The 13,110-nt window shown below is 36.9% G+C and overlaps 1 protein-coding gene across 1 annotated transcript in view; it reads left to right on the top strand.

Annotated features, from left to right (window-relative positions):
- Positions 1 to 13,110, top strand: part of LOC122797066 (meprin A subunit beta-like) — a 380,136-nt gene that overhangs the window by 175,640 nt on the left and 191,386 nt on the right. The window contains exon 6 of the mRNA XM_044065841.1: positions 3,652 to 3,804. Within this exon, the coding sequence (XP_043921776.1) occupies positions 3,652 to 3,804 (153 nt within the window). The remainder of the gene's footprint in view (positions 1 to 3,651; positions 3,805 to 13,110) is intronic.

The raw sequence follows: 13,110 nt of genomic DNA, 5'->3' as shown, positions 1-13,110 counted from the left end.
CTAACTGATGTCATTATTTTACATTCACTAAGCAGAGCTTTTACTGTTTAATGAGTATAATTATAAAATTAAAAGAAGCATAATTAAAAAAAAAAAAAAAAACGAAGTGTGTGTGCTTTTGTTTCCGTCTCCAGGTGTGATTGTATGCATGTTTCTGAGCATGAAAGTGGAAGTGTGTGTGTGTGTGTGTGTGTGTGTGTGTGTGTGTGTGTGTGTGTGTGTGTGTGTGTGTGTGTGTGTGAGAGAGAGAGAAGGAGAGACAGAGAGATTGATCAGTCAGTGGCTGAAACAGTTATTTAAAATTAAAAGGTATGTATACCTCTCAGCCTCTTATCTCAAGAAATCTGGATAAAGCCTAAAATAGTGGGGGACACAGGCTCAAAAATAGGGACAGATTTTATATATTTCTCTTATAAAATTATAAAACTGCTAGAATAACATGATTTGTTTTAGTATGGAGGTAAGAAATTTTTAATGGCTGGCATTATTAACTAATTTTAATTGTGTTTTTAAAGGTACATAGCTTTTGAATGTTTGTGTGTCTGAGAGAGTGTGTGTGTGTGTGTGTGTGTGTGTGTGTGTGTGTGTGTGTGTGTGTGTGTGTGTGTGTGTGTGTGTGTGTGTGTGTGTGTGTATATTAAATACATACCAAACTTATATATTGGATATAACATACTTCCTCAAACAACTTTTACATATACTACAGAAAGTTCGAAACATTGGGTGGAAGAACTGTTTTACATTAAAATATAAAAAAATATATATATATAAATTTTATATATATATATAAATATGTATATATATATATATATATATATATATATATATATATATATAAATATATATACATACACAGTATATATTAGTTGAAAAAAAAAAATGCAAGACAATTTAACAGATAGCCCATTCTCTAAGTGTAGTAATGTCCTCTAGGGTGTATGTTGTTGTGTAAATAATGCCCTTTCAGGGTGTAGAGGACCTCCACCTTTGGTGTTGGGCCTGAGACCACTCATGGGCATGTGTCATTTCCACCCTGTTGGGCATTACTGCTTACTTAAAGTATAGCATGCTGCAGCTTTCTAAGCTCCCAACAAACTGCTGAGCTTTTCTTCCCGAATGGGTAAGTTAAAAAGACAACCCTTGTACTTGATTCTGTGGCAAAGAGGAATAAAGACCTAATTGTGAACCACATGACCCAAGGTTGAACAGTGGCTTATGCACTGGAACTGCTAGGTGGTAAAATGTGAGATTGAGGTGCTGAAGCCAGCTTGTCCCTCCTGGGAGGTGGAATGTTCCTGGTTGGTCTGTTAATGCCATGCAGGCAGATACATATATATTACAGCATACACATGAAAACAATGCATATAAACCCATCGGAAAATAGGATTACCAGACGTCCCTCTCAGAGTACGACAGTCTGCAGTTGTATCATGTGAAAGAGTTGAAAATGGCAAATATCCTGAAATTTTATAATAAAAAATATTTCTGTTTCTTCTGAGAGTTACATAAACCAAATATTTTATAGTAGTACCTTAATACGGTTAAAACAACAGAAACAACTGAATCTGTACAAGAGTGTGCTTTTATTTTGGCAAAAAAAAAAATCCAGTCTTTTGCATTAGTGGGGATATGTTCCATCCTGCAAAATTTCACATATCCATAAAAATGTCCCACTTTGGTCATTATCATCAAAAAATGTGGCAACTCTATTTGAAAACACATTTGTGTAAAGTCCCTCATAAATGCAATGTTTCTGGTTATTTTAGGAGACTGGAAATGTAACAGATGTGTTTTATTACTTTACTTAAGTGGATTTTTTTTTAGGGTAAAGTGATCACCAATGAACTTTTTCAACATATTTACTACATGTGAAAGTTCATTGATGATATAATAATGTGTATATATAGCTATCTGCTACTACACGTAGATACCTAAGGCAGAGATACCCTCTACTCCCCCATGGCTCTGTACAATCAGACACATACATTATGTATATATGTGTATGAGTGCATGTATGAGAGTATATGTGCATGTATTTTTGTGTATATCTATCTATCTCTATGTGTGTGTACACATATATATATATATATATATATATATATATATATATATATATATATATATATATATGTGTGTGTGTGTGTGTGTGTGTGTGTGTGTGTGTGGGTTTGTGTGTGTGTGTGTGTGTGTGTGTGTGTGTGTGTGTGTGTATTACAAAGCAGTGTTTTAGTATGTCTAATAGAAATGAAGAGTATTACAACCTCTTAGAGTACTACAGTATTATGTTCCTGAGTAATATTAAGTTATTCATTACTATTCTTCAAAAAAAAAAAAAAATGCTTCGAGAAATGAAAGTTTCTTTACAAATGGCTGATGTGTAGCTGTCAGTCTGATGTTTCTGATTCCAAACTGTTATATTTCCTTGATTGTGTCTTCTATTGTATGAGTTAGGCTGTGAAACTGCAATAACTGTGCTTTCTGTTTCTCTTTTCCCCACAGTAGTTGTTGGTCTGTTTTTTGGCTTTTCCCGGTTAGGGGTCACCACATCGGAACTCTGGTCCGTTAATGGTTGACAGTAGATTTTCATGAATGCTGAGGTGCCAGCTCAATGTCCAACCTACAACAAAGGCATGCCCATTTATGCACGTCTTTCAAATGCCACCCAACCGCAGGGAGGACATGCAAACTCCACACAGACGGCACTCCCTGCACTCCAGCCGATAATCGAATGGGAGAACCTCTTGCTGTGAGGCAACAACGCTACCGCTTCACCACCGCTGCATCCACAGTAGTGTGAGAGTGAAATTAGTGTATTGAAATAAAGGGGTGAAGGGCTTGCCATCTATGAAGAAAACATTGATTTTCTTTTGCAGTGTCCAGCATTTCATATGGCTGTTGATTTCAAGGGCACTCGTCGTTACTCGGCTGTTTTTATTGTATAACAGTCTGCACGTGAAGTGTTACAGTACAGTATGTGTGTGTGTGTATATATATATATATATATATATATATATATATATATATATATATATATATATGCCCCAATTTTATAGATCATGTCTCCAGGGGTCAAATTTATACATTATACCTCCACCCCCAGGGGTGCAAATTTACTCATGCACAAATTTTGGGTACTATTATTTTGGACCCACTGCTATGATTTTTGATGGTCTCAGTTGAAAGGTATAGGGTGTACATGTGTGTGTGTATGTGAGTGTGTGTGTGTGTGTGTGTGTGTGTGTGTGTGTGTGGGGGGCACAGCTGTCTATGAGTACATTACATACGTTCATTCTGCAATAAACTCCAGCTCACTAGCAAGTAAGCTTTTAATGAAACTAGATGTAATGGTTATCAATTAACTGCATCAATGTAATAACTTTCAGGGATATTTATTTAAAAATCATTTTGTTTTACACACATATATATATATATATATATATATATATATATATATATATATATATATATTGCTAATATGACTGCACAACTGCTTCAACCTCTGAATGAAATTAATTTGTAACTGAGGTATACCAAAATACATTTCTGATCTTGCAAACCATTTCATTTTATAGAGATATAGAGTACAAAGATAATATCTGTATATGTGCATGAGTCACTAGGTTAATTTATTGATTCATTTCTTTTTTGCAGCATCATCCTTAAGCTTTATGGACCAGTGCAGTTTTGAGCTTGAAAACATATGCGGCATGATCCAGGGCTCAGGTGATAATGATGACTGGAAACGGGTTTCAGAGGTGAATGCCGGACCTTCAACAGATCATACTCTACTGGGGAACTGCAAAGGTAGCCCACATCATTCATTAAGTTTGTGTTATTGTCATGTCCTGCACATTATGGAAGCATAAATGTGACGCTTCAGCTTTACTTCTCTATTGTCCAATTTAGGTTTATACACAACTTATAAGTCTGTCTAAATGTTATTACCTTTGGAAATTGCTTGTGTCTTGATCAGTTGTTTGCAACAGTACATTTGCAAATAAATTTTAGTGTAAATATAAGAATTGTGTATATTACATTCCATTAGCATGTATTTCTAATACATTGTTTAACTTTTTTAAATGTTTTTGGTTCCCATCACATCTATTTGCCGTAAGTGGTATTCCTGAATACCTCCTCAGTTCCTAGTGTGACTATTCTAGATTTATCCCTCACAAACTAAAGCCACATAAACAAAGAAAGCTGGGCAAAAAGGAAGTCAGACCATCACAGTATGACACGATGCTAACAGTCCTGGAAGGCTTTTTTGGTATGTCTTACCCACTGTCTTGCCCTGTAAGTAATATATGTAGACACATGACACTGGACTACAGTCCTTGGTCTATCCTAATAACTATTGATCATGTTTGTAATACTTCAAAAACACATCACAAATCAGTTTCTAAGTGCAATAATTTTGTTTTGTTCCAGCACTATGGTAATTAAACTTTTGTCTTCAAATCAATTTACAGATTGTTTGAAATGTTTTGACTTCTATGCCCTTGAAATATCAAGCACTACTATTCCTGCTCACTCTTCACCCTCTGCCAGACATATCTTATGATCAAATCAAAGCATTACTGAAGAAAATATGAAAACACCAATTCCATGGCCAAGAAAACTGCCTCAGTAGTTTTCACAGTGCCATTAAGCATAACCTAATAGCCCCATCTTATCCTGTTAAAGACAAATCACTTTAATGGCTTTAGCATACGATAGGGTAGCAGGCAACTGTAGCCCTTATTAGCAAGGGTAGTTCTTCAAACAATATCATGAACTATAATCCCATAAGTATTACCAGTTTCTTTTAAAAGGTTATTGAGAAGTTCATTATGGAATTAGTACAGTGGCATATATATGGTGTGTAGTGGTAGTTTAGAGGATTATCCTTCGGGATATCATCCACCCCTGGTAACTATCATATTGACAACACACCCCTTAGAGTTCTGTCAATAGTTAGGGACTTAGGGGCACACACAGATAGGAATCTAGCCTTTGACCATCATGTATCTACAGTAATACAGTAATCCATCTATGTTCGCAACTTATAAACAAAGGTATGGCATCTATGTCCAAGGAAGTCATTGTTCCACTGTATTCAGCATTTATCAGACCTATCATTGAATAAAATGCCCCCCTTTGGTATGCACCTACCCAGGCATATCCAACAATTGGAACATCCACAGGGGATCTTCACTAAAAGAATCCAGGGCATAAGTAAAATGTCCTATGCAGACCAGCTCAAGACCCTATCCCTGTATTCTGTCTCCTACAGGCTTTTGAGGTGAGATTTATTCCTGGCATACAGGGTATTGTAAGATTCCACTCTGACAGATCTCCTGCATATCCACAAAACAAACGGCCTCAGAATTACCCATTCTAAAGATTTAAGCCTTGCATGTGATATAAACAGTACTTGCTGGAGAGACAGGTATGTATCCCAGAGACTACCCCATCTATGGAACAGACTCCCCATCCATGTGAAGCAGAGTTCCTCCCTAACCCAATTTAAGTGCAACTTGGACAACTGGATGCGGAACAGGAAATTCAACCCTGGTTTGGCACCTATGTCTCTAATGGACACAGGCAACCTGTAAATGGTTTATCTCCTGGGCCCATCATTGTAAAAGTTTCATCTCCCAAGTCCCTGCTTATACTTATCAAGGGTATCTGAACTTGTCAGAGATTTGGGATGCATGGCTAGGCTTAAAATGGCCCTTGTGGTTGTTAGCCTAGTAAACACCTATGGACCTATGAACCTATGATTAAAGCTCTGCTAAAAACATGTCGCAGTGTCAGTATCCCAAGAAGTAGTGCAATTGTCTTTTGTGATAGAAAATTAGAAGGTTTTGAATTCTAGTCCCACACCAGGCAATTGGATTCATTTTCCATTACTGACAATGTAGTGATCATAAAGTAGGTGCTGGACTCCTGACTGTCTTCTTCCTGATGAGATATCAAATCAAGGCCCCATCTGCCTGAGCTGGTGGTAGTTGAGGTAGATTTAAAATATCCCATGACACTTATCACAAATAGCAGAGGTTGCTTTATTCATAAATACATTTTAATACATCACACCCCTTTTCATCTATTTACATTTCTACAATATTAACCTTTGCAACATTTACAGTATTTACAATATTTATAACTATCAATATTTTGCATCTCCAGTTTCTGAAACATTAGCATCTTTCATTCTAGCCCTCATCCTTTTCTCTATAACTGTATTTTATTTCACCCAGCATATCTTCATTATTTCTGTTTTTATTACACATCATTTCAACACATCTTTCCCACAGCACTCATACTGTTACTATCAATATCCTATCTCATCTGTCAGTGTCACTGTTTTTGCTTTTTATAGGTTCATAGGTAAGTACTAGGCTATCTGCCCTAGGGCATTTATAAGCCTAGCCAGAATGTGTTGGCTTTCGCCACCCCCTTAGATTAGTTCCCTGTGCCTCAGTGCAGCAGAGCCATTAGTTCCCTGTGTCACTGTCCAGCAGAGCCACTGCAGTGTTCCCCAGGGTTAAATTTTCTGTTTCCCATCCACCCGTCAAGGTTTCTCTTGAAGAGTGTTAGTGAGGGGCTCTGCCTGATGTATATTGGAATCCTGTTCCAAAGCATAGGGAGTCTCTGGGACAGGAATTTATCCCTCCAGCATGTCCTATTTATCATTGTGGTTTATATCTCTAGAGCATGTGGCTCTCCGGGATTTGTTTTTTTTTAGATGGAGTATACCCATCAATTGTGGTTTGGACATGGCCTTGTACGTCAGGCAGAGATCACCTCTGAGTAAGCCGTATGCAACCGAGTACAGCTGGAGTTTCTTGGGTTGGGCTGCATAGGGCATCTGTTTTAGGCAAGTAATCCTCTTGGTGAGGTACTTTTGTGGTCTTTCCAGATGTTGCAGGTGTCTTGTAAGGTACATCCCAAATGGGGCGTTGTATTCTATGATGGGTCTAATAAGTGATGAGTAGAGAGGCACAATAACCTCTTTTGTTCTAGATGTGAACCCGTCTCTTATATTTCTCATACAGTATTACAGTCCTGTCTATATTTAAAAAGCCTTCCTACTTATACTGATTCTTCATTATTTTTGCAGTCCAAAATTAGTGCTTTCTTCTTCATTCTAATCTTTACATTTTCTCTCAAGTACTTTATTTTTCCTACTGCTTTATATAGGTAACATATTTAATAATAATAATTTCCCCCAAAAAATCCATCTCATTCCTTTTCATCTTTTTAACTTAGTTTGAATTTTCCATAATTTGATCTTTTTTCAGCTCCTCCTTTTTACTTCTTGTCCTTCTCTTTCATTTTATATAACTCCCATCTTTCACAAAGAGCATTTTGCTTATCAAACTATCTTTCTTCTCCTTCCCATTTTTCATACCCCAAAAATGTATACAGGTGCCAAATATTCAACTATATATTTTTTTCAATTCAATCATCCTCCTTGTTTCTTATTAAATACAATTCTCCATCTATCTGGAGAGAGTTTTGATTCTCAAATAAAACTGAAGACAATTCTAACAAGTTTATTTTAATCCCAAATATTCCAACTTTCCCTATATATGTCTTAACATATATACATTCTTTTTAAAGGATACACACAGAATGTTTTCAATTTCTACCAAACATCTAACTTCTTTATTTCATCCAGAATTTTTTCCCATTGTTCTATTACTTTTCTGTTTTTGTCATACCTGATTTCCTGATATGTTTTTTTAAATTTCTAGTAAAATATATTCCATTGATCATTTTTATTTCACCAAATCCTTTAATTTTTTACCTATTGAATCTTAATCCAGTTTATTTAACCCCCTTTCCATCCTTGCCACCGTTTTCCTCACTGATACCATATTTTTGTTATAATAATTAAATCATCTGTGTATGAAAGACTTAACAGATATTATTGCATCTTTTTCCATTTTCCATCCTGCTTCTTTTATTTCACCAGTATGTTGTATTATTATATCGTTCTTAAGTTCACAGGTAAATGCCAGGTTAATGACAATCAGGGCCTTTATAAGCTTAGCCACATAGCCAACCCAGGTTTTTCCCTATGTATCATGGGCATTTATTAAGATGAGGTATGTTAGTTAGGAAGTTGCTCAAGGTTATTTGTGTGTGTGTGTGTGTGTGTGTGTGTGTGTGTGTGTGTGTGTGTGTGTGTGTGTGTGTGTGTGTGTGTGGAGGGGGTATGTTAGTTTGGGCATAGTTACTGTCTGCTATTGTCAAAGACAGTGGGACCAGACCTGGGCTGAATTTTAAATGTCCCAACTATTGCTCAAGGTTACACATAAATAGGGTTAAGGATGGACTCTGCTTCACATGAATGGGGATCATGATCCAGACCATGGAGATCTTCTGAGACATATAAATGTCTCACTAATATGACTTATTTATGTCACAAGCAAAATTTAAATCCTTGTATTCAGTGGTTCTGATGCTGGTTGTTTTGTGGATGTGCAAAAGGTCCATCACAGCTACAGCCAACGATGCCCTGTATGTCAGGCATAGACTGCCTCTCAGTAACCTGTAGGAAACAACATGTACAGATATTGCTTTAAGATGATCTATATAGGACAATGTGTTTATACCCTTGATTTTACTAATAAGGAACCTTTGTTGGCATTTCAACTCGTTGCATATGTCTGGTCAGGTACATGAATACATGGGCATTATACTCGATGATGGGTCTGATAAGGGATAATAAAGTGGCTCTATGACTTCCTTGGATCTGGAGGCCATGTCCTTACATTTTTTTTTTTTATTTTTATTTGTTTTTATTTTCCATAAACAGATAACAAATATTCAATCATTGTAATGAAATAATAATAATATAATGACAGCATTATATGTTATAAATAAAAATGTTTTGAGCTATATACAATATATACAAAAAACGAAATTCTGTAAAATAACAATGTTAATGCTCCAAAATGAGATTGAAATATATGATGAGAGTTTCTAGATTACAAAATGTAAACTTTTTACTTTTCTTTTTTATTTAATCATCAGAGGCAGAATTCTGTTTTTTATTTTATTTTTTCACTTTTTTATTTTTATCTTTTTAATTAGGCAAAATGCTCTTGATAAAAATCAATGAAGGAACATACTTTTGTCCAAGGATTGTTAATGAAAAGCTTGGGATGAATCCTCTGTTCTTTTGCCCTAGTTTCTCTAATAGCAGTTTGTTTTAAGAAGGACAGAAAACCTCAGAAAGTGGTGACATAGATTATTTCCATTTTTTGGTAATAGTCCACAGCTCTGCCACAACTCTGAATGTAACTACAGATTTAAGGTCTCTACAGGGGTCAAAATACAAACAGCAAAGTCTTACAAGTAATTCTACTTAAGGATTCAGAAGTGCAGTATAATGTATAAACAATGCTAAAAACTTGCAGTAATACACAATCTTCACACGACTAGAAATGATGCCACAAGTCTAAGGTCCCAAAACAAACTAAAAAAAATGAAAACAGATAACTTCTGCCTATAACATGCAAATTAGAAAAATACAAAAAAGTTTCACCTCATAGATCACTATAAATACAACTTAAAAGTAGAATTAAATTTTTTTTTCTTCCCATTTGATGAAAAGCTTGTTTCTCATCCTTTGGGGATTTCTACACATCTCAGAATCTTGAATAAAGCACCATAGATGGGTGTAGCCCTGTGCTCAATATAGCAGACTGGCTAGAAAGGGATCCAGTCAAATAAAGCCAATATTGGAGCTCTAGTCCTATGGTTAGAATTTCAGAAACTAGCAGACATAAACGCATTCTCATTAAACACCTCTGTTTCACCCTTTTTTCAATTTTTATTTACTTTCCTAACTAGTTTTCCACACCCATCACCCAAGATGTCTTACACCTTTTTTAATATTTTATTATTTTTCCCAAACCCATAACCCCCTGAAATATCCCATATTACCTCATGCCTGACTGAATAAAATGCTTTTGCTATGTCACATGAAACCACCCATACATCTTTATTTACCCTCAAAATAACACCTTTTACTTCTTTTATCATAGCTAACATTTCCGTCACTTATTTTTCCTCTATTCCATATACCCGTTTCCCATCAGTTCTTCCAAAATGATCCCCATTTTTTTGTATTATTTTCATAGAGTTTATAATCAGTATTCCCCAGTATTATTGGCCTCGAAGTTGTACTATCTGTTGTCATCTTCTTCCATATAATTTAGTCACCCAAGCACATACATTTTATTGTCTATCATTTTCTCTAACCATTCATTATTTTCACAAATACTTGCTTTCCCTTTTCTGTCCCCTTATAATATCTATAGTAACCCATCCAAGCCTTGTGCTGATTCTTTTTTTTCTTCTTTTAGAATGTATTCCAATTTTTTCATTTCAATTGTGTCTTCTGACTTACAGTTTGCTCTATCTGAAATGTTCTTTACTTTCCACCTTCCCTTTTCAGCTCCTTTCTTCTTCTACATTGTTTCTACATTTTTCTACTATCTCCATAATGTCTTGTTTACATTTTACTAACCCATCCTTATCTACCATTCCATCTATATCTTCCCTTCTTTTAACCTCCTTCCTAAAGAGTGAAGAATATTCCAGCTTTCCCTTTAAAATGTGTGTGAATGTACAACATTGTCTTAATTATTTCTTTATTTTTATCGTATAGTTGTTTTCTGTTTTGCCTGCTCTGTTACTTCCATCTTCCATTCCATTCTCAAAATCTTTCAACACGTTTTCCTGCTCCATTTTATTTCCTTTTCACCATTTTCTCCACTTCTAAAAAGTCATGTTTATTTTTCTTTAAATATTGTGAGCTATTGTGTCCAGGTTTCATAAAATACCCTCATGATCATGTGTTCTTTCCATACCCTATTTCCTTTCATTTATTTCTTTTTACTTACATCTCCTGTTAAACATTTTATTCAATTTCCTTTTATTATTATTTTTTCTTTATCACATAATACAGCCCATATTGCCCTGCTATATGAAAAATCCACTCCTCTTATCCTACCAACCACTTCCTTCATGTCACCTAAAGCATAACATAAACTATGGGCCGGATTTACGAAAGCTTGCACGGAGTTGTAGAGTAAGATGTCAAACAGGCAATATGTCTGACGTGTGATTTAGGAACAGCCAGCAGAGGCATGCACGAGAGCTGCTAAAGCTACTCTTGCACGGACAGCGGTATGGTATGCAAATTACCTTATTTGCTACTGAAAGCTATGCAAATTAGGTAAATTTGCAATCCAGGAAACACTAACCTGTCCTTGGAAGATTAGTGTTATCTGCAGAAATGTACTCCATTGGTAATGGAGTACCGTTCTGCAAATAGCTAAACAAAGCTATGACAGCTCCAAATAAAGGATACATACAGTTGAGGAAGCACAGCAATGGCCAAATATAAGGCCATTGGCATTTATAAATGTTTAAAATTATTAAAATTAACTTTTTTTTCCCCGATCTCCGATGTTTGAGCAAATGTGCAGCACTTTAAAAACAAGAAAATAATTTAAAAATAGCCAAAAATAGCCATTTTCACTAAAAAGCTTATCCTGCCATGCAGGTGAATGGCAGGCTGAAGACAACATGGCCACTGAGTACTGGTTGCTAAGGGGGGAAGCTCAGTGTGAGAGATGTAACCATGCATTAGTAGGCAATCCTATGCAAATGAGGATAAGGATAGTAAATCCCAATTTTCCCCAGCATGTGAGCCATGTCCCAAGAGTGTAAGTGTAGGAGGAGGTAAGTAGTAGAGTAGAATATAGGTAACATCATGAGGGTGTGTGTCAGAAAGGCTGTAAGCTAATTGGAGCACAGTGCCTTGTGTTGCTCAGGATTGCAAGAGACATGTCTACAGTTGTTCTTTTTGAAAACCAGAAGCCAAAGGTGCACACTGTGAAAATATCTGAAATTTCTTGCAAACATGCACACAGCGTGTGTGCGTGTGTTTGCGCGGCGCTGCCCCGGGCGGAAACAGAAAGGGAAAAGGAAGGAAAAGAAGTAGTAGGAAGTTAACCAGGGAGAACTAGCAGAGCTGCCAGGTGAATTATATCAGAATCAGCCAATTACACAGGCAGCAGACTAGCCCAGCCCAGCACTTTAAACTCTGCAAACAGCATTCTTCCCTGTTTTTTCCCAAGAACTCTGCAACACTGCAGTATACAAAGAGGGAAAGCTTACAAACTTTAAAGTCAGACAAAATGTTAGGGGCTGCTCTTGCTATCATAAACCAACATGTGTGAGGTGCTGAGGGTGGTGATGTTGTGAATGCTGCTGAGAAACTCACAGTGAGGAGACAGAGAAGAGTGTACAGACCCAGGGTAACCTACCAGGGGCTACATAAGCTGGAGATAGTTGAGCACTATAAGGTGGACAGAGACCTCCTGCAGCAAATTGTTGAGCTGTGCTGCCATGCCTCACACACAGAACCAACAGAGGGGAACCCATCCCAGTGGATACCAAGGTATGTGTTGGCCTAAGAATACTAGCTACAGATACCTTCCAGAGACCAACTGGTGATATGATGGGGATTTCACAGGCATCAGCATCCACGGTACTCCACCAGTTCCTGGATGCAATGTCAGCACATGTCGGTGAGCACGTATATTTCCCCAATTCCCATGAGGCATTGGCCAGCAATATGCGTCTTTTCCACCAAATAGCAGAATACCCTGAGGTAGTGGGTGCAATAGACTGCATGCACATACACATCAAAGCACCACCCAGTGAGTGGGATAGGGTCTACATCAACCACAAGGGCTTCCCCTCCATCAATTGCCAGGTCATGTGCGATGCCCAGGGCATAATAATGAATATGTGTGCTGGCTGCCCTGGAAGTTATCATGATTCCCACAATTGGCATCTGAAGCTGCTGTACCAGAGATTTGCCAATGGGGACATCCCTGATGGTCACCTAGTGGGGATGCTGGATACGCACTGGAGCCGTGGCTGATGACACCCATCAGAAATGCACACACACCCAAACAAGAACTCCATAATGAGGCACACGCACAAACAAGAAACATAATTGAGCGTGTGTTTGTGATGCTCAAGTCACAGTTCTGGTGCCTGGACACATCTGGTGGAGCTTTGCAGTACTCACCAACT

Source organism: Protopterus annectens, chromosome 3.part0 (genome assembly GCF_019279795.1).
Source record: "Protopterus annectens isolate FY-2018-M chromosome 3.part0, PAN1.0, whole genome shotgun sequence".
NCBI classification, from domain to species: domain Eukaryota; kingdom Metazoa; phylum Chordata; order Ceratodontiformes; family Protopteridae; genus Protopterus; species Protopterus annectens.
Note: the sequence above shows the minus strand (reverse complement) of the source record. Positions and strands in the feature narration are given on the sequence as shown.